This window comes from Dermochelys coriacea, chromosome 12, assembly GCF_009764565.3.
Source record: "Dermochelys coriacea isolate rDerCor1 chromosome 12, rDerCor1.pri.v4, whole genome shotgun sequence".
NCBI lineage: Eukaryota > Metazoa > Chordata > Testudines > Dermochelyidae > Dermochelys > Dermochelys coriacea.
In genome coordinates, this window is record NC_050079.1 from 33662660 (window position 1) to 33681067 (window position 18408).

The 18408-nt window shown below is 39.9% G+C and overlaps 1 protein-coding gene across 8 annotated transcripts in view; it reads left to right on the forward strand.

Moving 5' to 3' along the window:
- PLCG2 (phospholipase C gamma 2) overlaps nt 1-18408 on the forward strand; it is a 92254-nt gene that overhangs the window by 43016 nt on the left and 30830 nt on the right. For all 8 annotated transcript variants that reach the window (XR_005288374.2, XM_043495266.1, XM_038367814.2 and 5 more), the window contains 11 exons: nt 79-163; nt 961-1044; nt 2506-2549; nt 3835-3907; nt 5514-5615; nt 5808-5926; nt 8068-8153; nt 9224-9344; nt 10372-10540; nt 14389-14493; nt 14783-14872. Coding sequence is in view for 7 of the 8 variants with exons in the window: in XM_043495266.1 (XP_043351201.1) it covers nt 79-163; nt 961-1044; nt 2506-2549; nt 3835-3907; nt 5514-5615; nt 5808-5926; nt 8068-8153; nt 9224-9344; nt 10372-10540; nt 14389-14493; nt 14783-14872 (1078 nt within the window). In the remaining variant the exon portion in view is untranslated. The remainder of the gene's footprint in view (nt 1-78; nt 164-960; nt 1045-2505; nt 2550-3834; nt 3908-5513; nt 5616-5807; nt 5927-8067; nt 8154-9223; nt 9345-10371; nt 10541-14388; nt 14494-14782; nt 14873-18408) is intronic.

Genomic DNA, 18408 nt, shown 5'->3' on the forward strand with positions numbered 1-18408 from the left:
TGAAAATGATATACCACTGGATAGTTGTAGGTTGCATGGATACTAATAGAATGCTGTTTTTGCCCTCTTGTTTTTCAGTATCAGCCTTAGAGAACTGAAGACCATACTTCCTTTAATAAATTTCAAAGTAGGCAGCGTGAAATACTTGAAGGATAAATTTGCGGTAATTATCCAAAGCACCTGATGTCCAATATTTGGTGAAAATATATATTGACTCTTACATACAGCATCTTGCCTATGGCTTTTGCTTCTTATCATGTGAATTAATCTGATTTATATTGGTTAATTTCAGAGTTTAGGTTTGAATGTAATGCAGAAGAGTTTTTTAATGATCTTTATTACTGGTATTAATATTGCAGTATTGTCCAAAGTCAAAATCAGGCTCATGGCCCTCTTGTTGGCACTGTGCAAATATATAGGAAAGTCTGGTCACTACCTGTTTTAAGGGTAGAATTTGCATTATGAATGAAGTGATACTTTTAGTTTCTTTTCAACGTGAACTACTGTTAATAACTTTTGAGGCCCCTTTGCATCCCTGCAGGAACATTTAAGATCCCCTTATTTTTCCGCTTTATACCTCTCTATTCTCCAAGTCCCAAATTATAGTTATTGGTACTCTGGATAATGAGCACCGAATGAATCATTCTTCAGAATCTGCCAGCAGCGTTCTTAAGTGAGCAACTGGCTAACTGCCTGCGGGTACTCTGAGCCTTAGTAGTGGACAGAGATGAGGGGCAGGAACAGTGTATTACAAATATAGATTCTGTTTGTTCAATTAGCATATTAATGTTTTTCTTAAGAAATCAATTAGCCATCATGTCAAAACAATTAAAGTAAAAGTATGGCAGCCATATATGCCTTGGAAGACTATGGCACCTGGAAAGGGTATGTCACGTTTGTTGCTGTACAGATATAACCTAGAATATTCCAAATATGCTGTTTAATACTTCCTCCTCACAGGAAATAGGAGCTCCCAAGGAAGAACTTAGCTTCGAACAATTTCACGTGTTCTACAAGAAAATTATGTTTGAACAGCAGAAATCGGTAAGCTCATTTATAGATAGATACTATTATCCTGTTTGGTTTGAATAAAAGGTCAATTCTGATTTCTCCTCCCTTCCCCCACCATCACCACCATAGAAAAGCCCTCACTTACCGTATTGTATTTGATGTGTCTGTGACAACCAATGCCAATAACTGGATTCATAAAATAAATAGATAAGAAGTTTGTGTTGCTTCTTGGGTGTTTAAAAGGTGAAATTGTGCACACATGTAATGGGATTTTGTTTGTCATGTGAGTCTTTCTGTCTGGTTTGTAGGATATCCTTAATCAGGTTCAATTAATAAATGTGAAGTGAAATAAATGTTAAGTGAAATTTTTGCACGACTTCCCAGTTTAATTTATCCCATATGCCAAAGGATACTCTTTTAATTATGATGGTGACGTGTCATGATCACCAAATAATGACCACTGCCATTCTCTTGTGTCTGGAGATGATACGTGAATATATTTGGTGTACTGCATGACATGCTTGTGACAGTCACCGGGATGTGTCAATGCCATGCAATTATGCTAGTGATTTATTTGGCTAACTATTTTATCACTACTTCCAAATGTTCATTCCATCCAGATTTATTAAGTCAATGGAAGCTGTAAGTGTTTAGCATCTCTGAAAATCAGGGCTGTTATTTAGGTGCCTCACTTTTAAGCACCCAAGTTTGAAAATGTTGGCATAAATATCTGAATGCTAGTTTCTGCACCCTGTTAACTGTGCCTGCAAATATGTAGGACATTGTTAAAACTGAAGGCTTCTTTCCTCAGTTGTACATGGGCATGGTTTATTAGTAATTCTCTTTTTCAGCTTTGCAGATTAAGCATAAACATTGTAATGTAGATCTGTACAATGCTATTAAAAAGAACCATATGCTTGAAGTAAGATGACTTTGTTTTGCTAACCTTATTGATGTGTCTCTTTTTTCATAATGCTTCACTTAAACAGCTTAAACAGAAAAAAGTTACTTAAAGAGGAGAGCGTAGCACAGTATAGTGAGGTTATCTGATGTACTGGTTATCTGATTGTCCACACCCTTGGTGCATCATTTCAAGGAGGCTCCTCATCTTGCTTAACTACTGTTTACAGCTAAGTTTCCCAAGCTCTGTACTCTGCTGGTCCAACCTGGAGGCTATTTAGTTTAGATTTTGTAGCCAGGTGACTAAATATGATTCCAGTTTTTCCAGACTATCTAGCAGGAAACTTGACTGCTTGTGTTTATTATATGCATTAGCAAAACCAAGTTTGGCTGTGAATTGTGTGCTTTTACATGGAGAAGGCCTGAAGTGTAATCACGACACATGACAGCCTGTTGTTTCTCACCTTTCATTTTAACGCAAAATTTATCGTGCTGACATAGCTTGTATAAAATGCAAGTAAACATTTCTGTTCGTGCTAAGAGTTAGATATTTCTGATTATTGTGTGTCTCTCTTTTTCTCCCCTCCACTTAAGATTCTTGATGAATTCAAAAAGGATTCTTCGGTGTTCATTCTTGGGTGAGATTTCCTGTTACTATAATTTTGTGCATGTATGTGTTGGTTATAACACTGCAGGACTTTGCATACCCAAAGTTTTCATGGAGTCTCAAAGTCCATTCATATTTTTAAGTGATGTCACTGTTCTCTATTATGATATTTTCATTTAGTAACCAGAGGTGGCATATCTTGTTGCTCTGGTACTTGTTAAGATGAATGAAAATTTTTCAATACCGTTTTATATAAATTTTAACATCTCACATTTTAAGGCACTCTTCCTAAAATCCCGACTTCAGTGGAAGATTTTCTGAGTAAGGACAGAGTAAAAGTGGCATAAGGAAGGTGGTGATGATAGCCAACACCTTGCCCACAGATGGATTTCAGTTGGAGCTGCTCATGCTTAGCATAGGACAGAAGTTGTCTCTGTGTCTTCTGATGGAGAAGTTAAATTTTTAACTGAAGAGGTGTGAAGTGCACGGACTTGACAGAAGCAGGGCAGAATTCTAATCTCAAATGATGTAATGTCATTGCATCTCAGTTTCCCTGTCTGTAAAATGGGTATAATATTTATTTAGGGGAGTTGAAAATTAACTGTTTGTACAGCATGTTGAAGAAATGAGATGCTGCAGCACCTCAGGGACAAGCATTGCTGCTATTATGCTTTTCTGAAACTAGTTTATCATAACTTTGAATATTACATCTACAATTTTGTTTAAAACATTTGAGAAGTTCTGTTAGAAATGGTTGCCTTTAATATAGGGCCCAATTCTTTAGCCTACTGAGTAGAATTTATAGAATTCATTGGGACTGCTGGCATCAGGTTTTGGTTCTCCATGTCAGCTCATCCAATAAGTATCCAGAAGAAATGGCTTGTGGGATTATGGCTATGCAATTTACAATAATGATATTTTTATAGTGCCATAATTAAGCTGCACAACATCCTAATGAGGTAAGTCAGTGGTGTTCCCACTTTACAAAAGGGTAAACAGAGAGAAGTTAAGTAACTTGCCCAGGGTCACAGAGTGAGTCATTACAAAAGCTGGGAAGGGAACCTAGAAGCTCTGATTCAAAGTCTTCTGATCCAGATGCTAGACGGTTGCTTGTGGGGCCTGATCCAAAGCCCATTAAAGATAATCAAAAGACCCCCTTCAACTTCAGTGGACTTTGGATAGGGTTGTAAATTCATGATATAATATATTGAGTTCTCTACTATGGCTCTGACTTAAATGATATTTGATCTACCCCCTCCTTTTTTTTTTTTTAATGAAACATTTCTTCTAAAACTTTTCCCTTTCCTCTGGTCTAGAAATACTGACCGTCCAGATGCTTCCGCAGTTCATTTGCATGACTTCCAGAGATTTTTGCTACACGAGCAGCAGGTGAGAAGGTTATGAAACTCGGAATTCTTTCTCACCAAGGCTCAGAGCGTTATGTATTTTTCAAAGAGTCACAGTCTGACATACAGGATGACTGATGATAATTGGCATTGAACCTTGTGGGCTAAATCTGAGCATTGGTCTTAATGATTAAGATGTGATCTTTCATTGAGCTAATGTTTTTCAACTGCACAAAGAACAAAAAAGTGTGCAAATCGATTTTTCTGGCTTTTGCTAAGCTGCTAAATAAACTGAGGTGGTTATTGACAGACATCATGTAAATGTCAAGGATGATACCCTGGCCCCATTGTGGGTGGCACCATGTAAACATTTGGACTGAAATCCTGGCTCTGGCCCCATTGTGGCTGACACAATGTAAATGTTTGGGATGGTGTGCCATCCCCACTGGAATCAAAGAGAGTTTTGCCATTGACTTAAAAAGGGTCAGAATTTCACTCCTGATGGGTGCTCTCTTCAAAGAAGTTGCTGTGTACTTGCAGGCAGTTGCATTCAGTGATCTGGGAAGGGGCTTGTCTTCATCTGTAACAGCTCTGATCCTGATTCACAGACAGCGTGGTTTAGTTGGATTGATAAAATAATTAGTGAATTAAAAAAATTGTCAGGCAAAAGATTCACTAAAGGAACAAAGCAGTTCATTTTTGAAGCTGCCTGCTGTTTACAGTGTGCATATTGTACGTCTTTGAAAAGTCTGGAGGTCTTCTGTACATTTAAGCTTTATGATGTTCCACAGTCACAACTGAACTCCAGGTTTGCAAATTTGTTTGAATACTCAAATCAAACACTGAAGTTCATTGTTCCCATGCATTCCCTGTATGGGAATACCTAATATCTTTTCCCCTACAAAATGATGTTGAAAGAGCATAAAGGTTGCAAAGTCAAGCACTCAAGAGTTAGGAGAGACCAGAATGAAGATCTTTTCTGTCTTCAGTAGGGCCAGGATTTCGTCTCTCTCTCTCTCTCTCTCTCTCTCTCTCTATGAGAGAGAAAGAGTGAGTGTGAGTGAGTCCTCACCTGTGGCAGCCTAGCATTTAGACAGAGGGCATCTTAGATCCCTAAAACATCACATAGGCTTTTCTTCAGCTAGGAAAGACATTATCTTTTATTTTTAAACTATCATTTATTATTTGTATTTCTGTAACACCTACAAGCCAAGTCGCTGACCAGGGCTTATTGTGCTAGGCCTGGAAAAACATTTAACAAAAAGACATTCCTGAATATCATTTGGGGAAAAAACATGAGCCTAAATTACAGTAGAAAAATTCAGTGAACTCAAACAGCTAGAGAGGTTTGTAAAACCTCCAAATATTCTGGTTTCACCTGCTTACAAGTATAGGTATGTGATCTTAAACACTGATTTTAAATGCAACAGTAGCCTGAACCACTGATAGTCTTTCTTACTGGATGGGTTCATCAAAAGATGCAGTTCTGTTAACTGTAGGCAGTTAAGAACGCTCTTTAGTAAATCACTGCTATAGGTGTCTGTGTCTCTTTCGTATTATTTAATACATAATTTCATTCACAAAATCTTATTACCTTTTTTGGTAATAAAATAAAACAACTTAAATGATAAACTTTTCTTAATTTAAAGGAGTCTTGGGCACAGGATCTCAGTAAAGTCCGAGAACGAATGACAAAGTTTATAGATGACACTATGAGAGAAACTACTGAGCCCTTCCTCTTCGTAGATGAGGTGAGATAAAATATTTTCTCTTATTCTATGTACATTTAACTTTCTCTTCTAGTTCCTTGAAATTTAGTTTGCTGGGCAAATCCCCCTCTATTAGCAAGAGGGCAGTTTCTCTAAGCTCCATTGTTAGTGTTATATTCTTTTCTCTTTTCTCATTGAATGCATTTAAATCCATTCTCTTTTTTTATGTTTTAGTTTCTCACTTACCTTTTCTCAAAAGAAAACAGTATTTGGGATGATAAATATGATGCAGTAGATGCTCAGGATATGAATAACCCTTTGTCCCACTACTGGATTTCTTCCTCTCACAACACGTAAGTTTCCAAAATCTTTATCGTCTCTGCTCAGACAGACGTGGTATATGTTAAGAGAAGCAAATATTAGTTTAAGTTTTATGCCAGGGGTGCTCAAACTGGATCTGTGAAGGCTTCCTGAGAAATTGCATCTGATAAGATTCACTGAGTTATAGTGTCAGAAAACACAACCCCTTCCCTCCATCTCCCCTCCTGCCCCCAACAGAAGAGCACAAGAAACTTTGTTAAAATAATGTAGTCCAGAAGCTGAGCTCAGACTGCCATAGTGAGCTTCCTGTAACTCCTTGATGCCAGAAGATGGGGATTGAATGACTGTGGGTGAAAAATTTCATGCTAATGAAGGAGTCTCCACTCCTCCTGACACCTACTGCCCTGTTCAGTTGGCCTCATTGTGCCTGGGCATTACAGTGCCTAAAGAGTGAAATCCTGTTGGCCACATGTAGCGGGATGTTTGCCTGAGCCTGGGCTGCTGAATTTGGGTCCAAGTCCTCTATCAGAGAGTCTCCCTGGCACACATTATTTACCACTTCATTTTACTGTGGTGGGTTGTATTTACAGAGAGATACCGATACTCTGATCATCACCTGTATTACAGCATTTTAATCTGTTGGGCATGCATCTGTGATTATAAACATCTAGAGAAGGGTTATGATAGTATTTTTGAGTTTATATGTTATCTACAGTTACAAAAGAAGCGTGTGACAGGACCTGAAATAGAACCCAGGTGTCCTGGCTCCCAGGTTGCTTCTAAAACCAAGATAATATGTAATATAACTTTAACATGGTTGGATCATCTTGAGGAAACTGTTGTCCTCCTTTATGTGACCTGAAATGTAGCAGAACTGTGGTGGTTGTGCTGAGCAAGATGGGGAAGAGCAGGCTGCTGGTGGGGGTGGGAACTCTGGGCCAGACCACAGCTCTGTGACAGTTTTCACTGCAGAAGGGGGTGGCTCAGGGAAGAGGAAGCATGTGGCTAGTGGATCTTGGAACAACATGTTTCCACTGGTCAGGAACTAGCCCTTTGTATGGGAGACAAGGATTCTAGCAGAGAGGGACCATATTTGCTTCTATACATAGGCATGTGAGAGTGGAATTAAAAGTAGCAACCTTCATTTGGATCTTCCTTATTGTTTGTTGCAATAGTGCCTAAGGACCAAGAATGGGGCCCTGTTGTGTTAGGTGCTGTAGAGAGTATTAGATGGTCTCTGTCCCAGACAGCTTACAATCTGAATAGACAAGACACACACACAGCATAAGGGAAGGGATATAACACAAGTAGAGTGAGCAGTTTGATGGCAGCAAATGTCATGTTAGTGCCATATTAATTTTTTGGGGTGGGTTTACTTGGGGATCAGCTAGATGGAAAGAGAAGAAAACTGGGGTGAGGAAGTACAGGTCAGGGGAGAAGAGGGTAAGGGGAGCAGGTGTGGAGTGAAACTGAGGCGAAGAGACTGCGAGGGAGAGAGGGGGATGGTTGGAGCAAACAGCCAATCGGCACAAGGCAGAGAAGTTTGGTCAAAATCGGAGAAATTCTCTGAATTGTTGTAAGGCTCTCAGTACTTGTCCTCTGTGAACTGTGACATGCAAACTGCTAGGCAGTTTATACAAATCTATGTGACTGTTAATTTTCATACTTAAACAGTACTGGATGCAACAGCAACATAACAAATAGAGCGTTCACTCACAGGAATGGGGAATTTTATCATCTAACATTGTTTTAAAAAAAAAAAAAAAGAAAAAGTGGAGAAAATATCCCAAGGAATTTAAATAACATGTACAATTAAAAAAAAAAAGACTCGTGGAGTGTATAGGGACCTTTCCCTTTCACTAGGCAGGTATGATGTTTGACTTGGCCTCGATTTGGTGGAGTTTGGATATATTATAGAGATATGTTCTACTCTACAAAAAGCTGGCAAGGGGCAGTGAATGAACTCTTGGAAATTCTTGCTAACTGATCCACGCCAAGGTGCTTTAGCATCTGATTCAGAGGAGTTCACTCACTTCACAGAGAGTCAAAAATTCAAGTATTCTAAACCTCCACAATAGAAAAAGATTCAACATTCAGAAACTCAGCAACAGAATATATGGGATCCTTTTTAGAATTGTTGCCTTCCTTCTGATGATGTCTCTTTACTGTTCAGATACCTCACAGGAGACCAGCTTCGAAGTGAATCTTCCACAGAAGCTTATATCAGGTGCCTTCGAATGGGATGCCGATGTATTGAGCGTGAGTAACAAGCTTGTGGAGTGGTTTGTGACAGGAATGCTATTGTTCTCCACCTTTGCATAGCTTCCTGTGGTTGCTAAGCACAGCAAAACCAAAACTTGTTGTTTTTAACACACAATTATTCCTCTCTTTTTGTTTAAATGATGTGCTATCTATTAGAACCAACATTCTTCAGAATTCCATCATTTTCCTGCTCACTTGCTCTTCTTTTATTCCTTTGAAGCATTAAAATTCAAGCATTTCTTTTAAAACCTATTTGAGTGTGTATATCAGAGATGAAGCTACCAGAATGACCAAATTAATTGGTTAAACCCCAGCGTGCCCTTCTCCAGTACATCTGTGATAGGGGTTTGCAGCTAATTGTTTTAATTACTTTCATGCATATTTTCTTAATTTAGACACAGCCACGATCCCTCTAGATTTTTATGTTTTGGTGTCAAAAAAAATTTGTATCTGCCCAACTAACTTTTTATAAAAGATAATTTCACCATGCTCTGTTTTCCACTAACTGCAAGAAAAGAGCTGCTTTAGTTCTGCTCTTGTGCATCTTACAGAAGGGTTTGGCCAAAACCTCATATTTCACCACTTCAGTCTGGCCACTGACGCTTTGTTGCACTTATTGCTATTGCTTCTCAGTCCTAATTACAGGAGTCCCCAGTCTGAAGTTGTTTACTCTGATAATTAAGAGTTTATCTTGAGTAAGGACTTCAGGATTGGGATCAAGAAGACTTCACAGGACAAACTTTCAGAATCTCTCTTGAAGCAGCATATTTGTCACTTTAAACTCTGGTGGACACTAGTAAACCCAGAATTCAGCTGCCTAAACTACTTTTCTGTTCCTAGCTGTGTGTGCTTTTAGAACCTCCATATTGTATTTTTTTTATCACCATTACTTAATGCAAACATAATCTCCTGGGTGAGGGATATAAACCTACTTAGAAAATCATTTTAATATAACATAAAAGTATGAGACTCATTGTAGGAAACACAGTGGAGCGCTGAATGTGTGTTGTGTTCTGTATATTGGAGTTATTTAGATGCCCTCTTATTTCTTCCATTGTCTGCTCTAGTGGATTGCTGGGATGGTCCTGACGGGAAGCCGATCATTTATCACGGATGGACAAGGACAACAAAAATCAAATTCGATGATGTGGTACAGGCAATCAAGGATCATGCATTTGTCACATCTGAGTGGGTTTTCGTTAATTTATAAACCTGGTTTAGAGGATTTTAGAGCTTTCCTCGGGAGAAAAGGAAACTTTCATGTTTGGTTAACTGAAAAGGCCAAAGTGCCTGTCTTTTCCCCATCTCCCTCTTGAGACCTTGTCTATAAAGATGAGTTTGCGGCTGTAAAACTTTAAGTGTGATTTTTAAAAATACTAGGAGTGGAAGGCAGAGCATCAGTGAGAGGGAAGCTCACAGCCCCAAACTTATCATCGTAGATGAGGTTGCAGCTGAGGAGATGGGGAATCCTGGCTCATGCTTCCTGCAGTGATAACATGGGCTGCAGCAGTGTCTCAGCTCCTCTCCTCTTCAGGCCCTTCATTAAAACACCTTTAATAGGAAAAGTGTTACCTGTTTGCAGGAAGGGATAGGAAGGAGATGGGGCTGCAGAATCCTTTACTCCTCACCATGTAAGGTAACTGGCTGGCCATAGAGGAGAGAATATATTTCACCCTCTTGGGGGTGGGACAGGCTAGGAGACCTGGGAGATGACATACTTCCCAAAACTCCCACTGGGGTTGTTGCTGTCTACATGAGACTGAGCCCATACTCAGTAACCGCAATCCGGCACATCATTGTTTTGGTTGTTAAACACTTCATGGATGGGATTTTAGGAGCTCGATAATGAAGAAAAGGCACTTCTTAATATTCACGGTGTTCCAAGCCTCTTTGCTGTGGTTGGCTTACTGAGCTGCATGGGTATCCTCACCACGATTAGATATTCAGATAACCATGTACAGTGCACATAGAGGTCCCAGTGCTTCAGACGTGTCAAACCATCAGTATGGTGAATGTATCAAGGAATGCAGTGACACTTCCTCACACTGCTCGTGTTTGGTGGTGCTGGTGCGACCCAGTGATTGTACATCTGTGGACTTGCCCCAGGGCCACTCAGTCCTCAGTTTGCTTTAGATATTTTTTTTTCCCCCTTCCCTGGCTTTTTCAGACGCAGAAATTGAATGCTGCCTCTGCCTTTCTGTTCCCTTCTACCAAGGTTCCCAGTGATCCTGTCGATTGAAGAGCACTGCAGTGTGGAACAGCAGCGCCACATGGCCAAAGTATTCAAGGAGTTGTTTGGGAATCAACTCCTAATGAAGCCAATCGAAGTCAGTGCAGATCAGCTGCCATCGCCAACCCAGCTGAAAGAAAAATTCATCATCAAGGCATGTGTCCTTTACTAAGAGTCTCCAGTGTGTTCTGGTAGTTAGAACTGGAGAGTTCTAGATGGGAGCCAGGACTCCTGGCTCAGCTGCTTAGACACTGTATGGCCTTGGACAAGTCTCTTAACAGATTCATGTCTCTGATTGCTTGCATAATATTGGTTTAATTGTAAAGCATTTGGGGCTCCTTTGGGATTGAAGAGGGTACATGCTGCAAGTGCACATGACTATAATTTGGCAACATTTTATTGAGTTTTGTTAAAATACATACTAGATTGCTTGCTATTGGCTTTCTTTGCAATTAATATTGCTGGTTCAAGTGCCTGAAGAAATGTCTTTTCTAAAGGTCTCCCCGCAAACCTTTCAGCCTCTAAAATGTCACCATTGAATTTCAGTTCACTGCTACAGATGCTCATCATAGACCTTTTGCACAATAACATCCTGCTTAAAAATAGTAAAAGTGTGCTCTTGAATGGAAAATCACATTAATATTATTAATTAAATTATAAAACTCCTTTCATTCTAATGGATCACAAAGCACTTTACAGACTGAGTTTTCAAAAGATGCCACTTACCGTAAATTGCAAAAGCAAATGAACACTCGGGCACACAAAAAGAGTAAAGATGTGATTTACATATGCAATTTAGGTAGCAACTTTGAAAAATGGAGGTTTCCCTTAAAGATAGGGATCAGTTACTCTTAGAATCACTCAGTCTACCCAGTGGAACTCAGCAGACATTTTGATCCAACAGTACCACACAGCAGTGTGGCAGACAAGTGAAGAACAACTTCTCCAGTTAAAACTGCAGTGGAGTTTTCAGAAAATTAGAAAGATGGAATTTGGCAAGAACACTGTGGCAAACTCACCATGTTTTTACATAGAAGAGAATAATATTGACAACTCTGGTTAATCAAGGCTTCAGCCTTACAGCTCCTATTAGAAAACAACAACATAGATTCTAAACGTATAGACAAAAGACACATTCAGTGCAAGTACATGGAAATGCATGTAAATGGCAGCAGGGCATTCCACTATGAGTCACAAAGGAGCACAAAGTAGAGCATTCTGATCTATAAGTTTAGATCTTATCTGTGAATTCTTACCCTTTGAGACCATATAAAGCATGGAAGAGAAGTTGCTTGCATGTAGCCATAATAATCTACATTTATAGCTCCATTGTCCCTACAGGTTCCAAAGTGGTTTGCAAACTACAATGAAACCTGCACAAGAGAAAAGGTTTATCATGCAACTTCCTGTCCTGAGAGTGTCTCAAAAAATCTCCTAACATGGGCTACTAGTTTGCAATGAGCTTTGGCCCATGACTCAGATTTCTCTTTAGTGTATTTTGTCTGTGAACATTCATGTAAACTCTCACTCTGAAGAAAAATGCTAGTGAGATCTTCAGTGTTCATTTTTAAGGGCTTGTCTAAAGGACCGACCCAGGGAAACTCATGGAACTCAGTTTATCTCAAAAGGACTAACCAGATGTGTGAGAATTTGGACCTGTGTTTATCCATGTTTTAGGTATTTGAAATGTAATGATTTGCCATTTGAGCTATTGCTATTGGATGTGTAGAAGAGAGGTGTGGCCATGACTCAGGACTAGTCTGCACAGTGCATTAGTCTATACTAGACGGGTGTGAATTCTAGTGTGTACTAGTGTGTCATGCAGTAACTGGCCTTTGTGGACCCTGCTGGTATGTGTTAAATATTCCCTAGTGCACATTAATGTACCTCCATTTCAAACAGTACTACGTTAATGTGTGTGCCAGCCGGATTCCCATGGGCCAGTTAGTGTGCAACATGCTAGTGCGCACTAGAATTTACACCTCTCCAGTGCAGACTAACGCACTGTATAGACAAGCCTGGAGACTTCTGCTTAGCATTTTGCTGCTGTTCTTTCAGACTGGATCTGGATACTAGAATATTTGAAAGCAAGTGGATTTAATGCAAACACTGTTGATTTATTTTAAAGAATAAATATGTGGCAAAATTTAATTACAAAAATGAACGGCATTGTCCTGAAATGAGAAACTGAGGGTAGAACTATAGCTTGGCAAATAACAGGTATTTCAGATCACTGGCAGTTCTGGGGGGGAAAAATGTGGGTTGAACTGAAAACAAGCTATTTGTGAAGGCAAATATTTTTCCCCAGCAAATTGAAAAGTTGAAAAAAATAATTTTGTGTCAAATGAAACATTTCATTTCAGCAAAATTGAAATGTTTCATTTTTATTTCAACCATTTTTAAATGATTTTGATTTTTTAAAAATAAAATTAAAGGAAATTTTGAAATTAAGTAATTTTGAACTAGAAAATTGAAACTTTTTGTCTCTAAACAAATGTCAAAATGAAACATTTTGATTTTTTTCTGAGATTTTTTTTTTCCCAACTGAAACAATTTGGCAAAGTCAACACAAATTCATGCAACATTTCAGTGTAATCAAATCTACGTTTTTTTGATGAGAAAATGGTCGAAAAATTTTGCCCAGCTCTAGTAAGAATCCTTCCTGTCTACTTTGCTGTGCGTCATATGCCCTGTCTAGTTCCTCTTTCAGAAACTGCTGTCATAAAATATTGCATCTGTTGCCATTTCATTTGTTTAACCTTCTTTGGAGTTATCAGTCACATTGGTTAGATCTTCACTTCGTTTTCTATTTGTGCGGCCGTGTTCTGTCCTTTTACAATATATCTCCGTGTCACGCTGGGATGCTCTAAATCTTTGCTGTATCTTTTTTCATTATAGCTGAGGACTTTGTTCCATATATCATAGTTGAAATTACACACAAGCTGAAACCTCTCTTCTCCAGGGTACTGGCATATGCTTTGCATGTACTTTCCATCAGCCAAAACTTGGTCCCCTGAACAAAATAAAAAGCTTCATGTCTGTATTTGTGCAACAAGAATTCTCTTCTTCCCCCATCTGTGAGCACCCATGTCCCTTTGCTCCCAGTAGGTGGGATTTTTGTAATTACAGACCCACTAGCTGTGCCCTTAAAGTGCCTACATCATGCCTGAGTCCCCACCTTCATCCTCCCAGTATTCTTCCCCCCTCACCCTCACGACTGCTCTAGAGAGATCTGCCATGGAACACTTCTCTGTGGCATGCATGTGGCCTTTTACCCCTTGCACAGTAGAACTGTAGTGGTGCTAAAGAGGTTGGGGCTTTATATCCCTATGTGGAAAAGCAGGATTTGGTCACACTGAGAAATAATCACCTCTGTTTCCTTCTTATAATCCTTTCCTATTTCCTCAATTTCTTTCCTTTTACTCATGTTCTTTTTCTCTTCATCTTGAGGTCTGACAACTACTCCTCTTTTACCTTCATTCCTTCCTTGCCACAAAAAGGTCATTTAACTTTCTGTCTTCTCTAATGAATTGTGGACTCTTATCAGAGTAAGTGATCCTCTGTCTCCCTTATTTGAAACTTGCTGTCAGGAAGTTAGAGGAGCACTTGGCTCATCTATATGGTGAGCTACTGCCAGGGTGTAAATCTATGGCACATCAGCATGCTGAACCTTAATGACTCTGTGTGGACATTGCTACAGTGTAGTGCAAGCCCTCGTGTGTGGTTCTCATTGCATTGTAGCAATGTCCAATGTATGACAGGCTGGTGCACTGTCGATTCGCACCCTGGCTTGGTGCACACTAACTCACCATGCAGACAAACCCTCAGGTTAAATTTGCAATCAGTGCGGAAGACTAATGTTTAAGCTCACCGGTAGCCTCCACTCTCAATGTTCAAACAAAGGAGAGACGCTCGAGAGAAGGGGTGTGCCAGATAATATTATCAAGATGTGCCAAGGTGATCTGACCAGGCTTGCATATGATTTTTATTTATATTTTTTAGCATAAAAAATTGGGACCAAAGGGAGACGTAGATACGAACCCAGAAGACAAGAAAGAGGAGAAAAAGCAACAAGGAGAACTCTACATGTGGGATATGATAGAACAGGTATTATTTCCTAGATATTTGCTGCAGTTTGTTGCAAGGTTTTTTAATTTCTTTGGCATTTGAGATTTAAATGAGCATTCTCAACAGCAGTAGGGAAAAATATTTGCTCTTAGCTGACCCAATGTGAGTATGGAAAAGAGACACTGCGTAAGATGTTACATTGTTAAATTACTATTTATTATTACAGCTTCTTGGTGGTGGTTAGTAGTTTCTATTTTTATCTCTTTAACTTTATGGATAGAGTTGTTTTCTTGTGTTAACAGTTCTAACACTTGTCTTTGTGTTCTAGACATGGACTCGGCACTATTGTGTTATAGCAGATGAAAAGCTCTCATTCAGTGATGATATAGAAGAGAACACTGATGACGATTCATCAGAGGTGATTACTGGGCTTTTTGTTGTTCGTTAAGTTTATTCCTGTTACTCTAATACCTTGGTAAAAACTAGCTAAATGTATTTTAGTGTCCTCCTTAGGCTGGAGAAATCAAAATTAATCTAGTTTGTTATCCCAAACTTCCAGAAATGAACGCATTTCCATCTTCCTCATTTCTGCTTTAAGCCAGATAGAAAATTTTACCACTATGGGTTTCTGAATAAAAATGGAGAGGAGCACTGAAGTTCTTTTCTGCTTGTATGGAATAATTTTAAAGGGAATTGCAATGCAGAATGATATGGGGTTACTCACTTCATAGTATTAAATACAACTCCTGTCTGGTTTGAATACTTTGTTATATACCAGGGGTGGCCAAACTGTGGCTCGTGAGCCACATGTGGCTCTTTTACCATTAAAGTGTGTTTCATGGAGCCCCACTTCCCCCGCCCCCACCTACCAGACTGGGGGTGGAGTGGGAAGGGAAGCTCAGGACCTCTGCCTTGCAGTGCGGAGGGGGGTGTAGGACCTTCTGCCCTGCGCAGGGGGGGGCTGAAGCCCAGAGTCCTGGCAGGCACCTCCCATGGAGCTGAAGCCCTGAGCCCTGGCTGGTGCACCCTTGCTCTCAAAGCTTCTGAAGATTGTCATTTGGGGCTCAGAGGGTCAGTAAATTTGCCCACTCCTGGTATATAGGAAGAATTACACTGTCTAAGGAAGTGTCATTCTTCCTTATCTCTTGGCCAATGGGAATTACGGGCTCACATCAAGAGACTAATAAAAGATTTTTTCCCTTTAATATAAAACCAAAGGGAGATGAGTTTTACATGAAGCTTTTTAACATGTAAGGTCAAATTCATCCTCTTAAACTGCCCCTGCAGTGTTTACAGATGCATTTGTTCGCACTCACAAATCATTTGCACGTACAGTTGTTCAGTGGAGGGTCTGTGCCAGATAATTGGGTGCACCTGCAAATGTCACTTAATGAAAATTTGGGTCTTTATTAAGCACTTTGATAACCCAGTTTTCAGTAAAACAAAATATCTTTAGTGCATGGTTAATGTTCAGTGTAGACGAGTATACAAGACAGTGAAATGGCTTGTGGGCAGTTAAGTGCTGAAACAGGTGTGTTTAACAACAATCAAATGCTTTATTGTGAGTATATTCATCTGCCAGGATATGATTCCTATTCTAGGACTAAACAAAAGATGATTAATTAAATAATGATACATAACACAACACACCTTTTTTTTTTCTTTTTACTGTTTGTTTTGGAAGCATTAACAAGTTTAGAAATCCTTATTATGTAAATATCAGACACAAAACAATAATCATTACAACAGTGTGCTTTTGTGTAAAGAGACATTACACAGGAATATAGTCATCAGATCTCTCTAGCAGCGTGTTACCATATTTCAGAATAAGCATCGTTACAACACCTATAACATGTAAAAAAAGAAAAGGAGTACTTGTGGCACCTTAGAGACTAACACATTTATTTGAGCATAAGCTTTCTTGAGCTACAGCTCACTTCATCGGATGCATTGTGGTTTCTAGTGATTTTATTAAACTGAGTGAAATGTCTAATTATGCATATTTAACAGACCAGGCATGACTACCAACTGTTAATATTCAAAACAATTAGACAGGTGTACTGGTTTGTTTGCAGGTGAATCAGCTTTGCCTGAGTATTGAATAAAAGATAACCAAATATCTAAGTATTTTGTTTGTTTTCCCGGGTTCATAATCGGTCTGTTAATTTTCCCATAGCAACAACCTCTCATTTGTTTTAACCGTTCCTCTATGGTAGGACTGTCTTTCTTATCCAGTGAGAGATTACTGATAGCCATGCAACTACTAACAAAAGAAAAGTTAGTTTTTCATTTCCTTTTGTGTGACCATTTCCACTAGAAATCCACAGGAGAATTTCCAAAGGATCATTTGGGAATAAATACCTAATAATTTGTGATATCTGGTTATGGATTGCATCCCAATACTCTCTAGTGACTGGCAATGTTTCCTCTAATTTTCCCATGCATGTGCATAATGAATTTTGTTATGGAGGTGATGTGTGGCAGGGGCGGGGCCAAGGGGTTCGGAATGTGGGAGAGGAGTCATGGTTGGGGCAGAGGGTTGGGGTGTGTGGGGGGGCCTTTAGCTGGAGGTGCGGGCTCTGGGGTGAGGCCAGGGATGACGGGCGGGTTCAGGGTGCTGGAGCGGGCACAGGGCTGGGGTAGAGGGTTGGAGTGCAGGGGGGGTGAGGGCTCCAGCTTGGGGTACGGGATCCGGGCTGGGGCCGGGGATGAGGGGTTTGGAGTGCAGGCGCTTCTCCCTGCAGCAGCATCTGGGCTGAGGGGAGAGGCGCCTCTCCCTGCTGCGGCCCCTCCAGGGCTGTGGCCGGGGGAGAAGGGTCTCTCCATGCCTCTCCCTGCCATGGCAGGTCTGGGGCTGGGATTGCGGGAGATGGGCCTCTCCCCGCCACAGCCGTGAGCACCTGTGCGGCCTTTGATAGGCTGCTGTGTGGTTGCGCAGCTTAGAGGGAACTTAGGTGACCAGAGAGATCCACCATATAGGCATAAAACCTCCTTCTTCAGCATAACTTCTTCAACATGTATTCCTGTTCAACATATATTAACCTGATTGGTGCGAGGTACCACTGAAACAGTATCTTAAAGAAATTTTCTTTTATTGGTTGCTCTGAGGTTGCTGGCCCTCATTTCCAGATCAATCCCCATTCCTCTGGGATAATTTGTCTATCATGGTCCTTTTCCCAGTGTATCACATATGGACATTTTTGGATTAGGAAAATTGTCTGCAAAGATTGATATAAATTAATTATAATGTTTTTGTTTCCTAATTGACCAGATGCCATCGCTTCTAAAGTTATCTTTCTGTATAGACAGTTCTGCTAGAAAGTTGAGAAGCATAATGCCTAACTTGAAAGTACTGGTATGATGGGAGAGTGGGCCATTTAAAATGACCTTTGATCTCTAAATAAGTTACTAGGTAGTTGGCTTCCACTGCTGTGTGTATTCCACTGCTCTCCCAATCTTTAAAGCTCTCTGGCTTGACAGCACACCTCTGTAAATAGCACTTGTCATCCAAAGGTCTTTCAGAGATGACCAATTATTATCCCCATTTTACAGATGTTAAAGCTCAGGCACAGGACTCAGTAAGGGCATGAATTTCAGCGATGCCTCAACCTGGCTTCCACCTGTAAACATGGAAGTTTGCATATGTGCTCTTTCATCATTAAATCTGTATACACAATTCCGCCACATGCAAGCCAGATCACCTGTTCTTGCAGGTTTTAATGGTGGGAGGGCCATATATGATTATTCAGGGCTGTGATTAGCTAAAATCCTCTTGTCAAAAATCCTAAAATAGAAGATGCTCTGATCTATAAGAGTATTTTCTTTAAATTTCTGGCCACAGATCATAACTACTTGCACAAGTCTAGGAAGGTGAAAATCTTTTGACCATAAGTAACCTGAAAAGTGATCTGAATTACCTGAATGCACGTTACAACCATAATAAACCTTTCCATG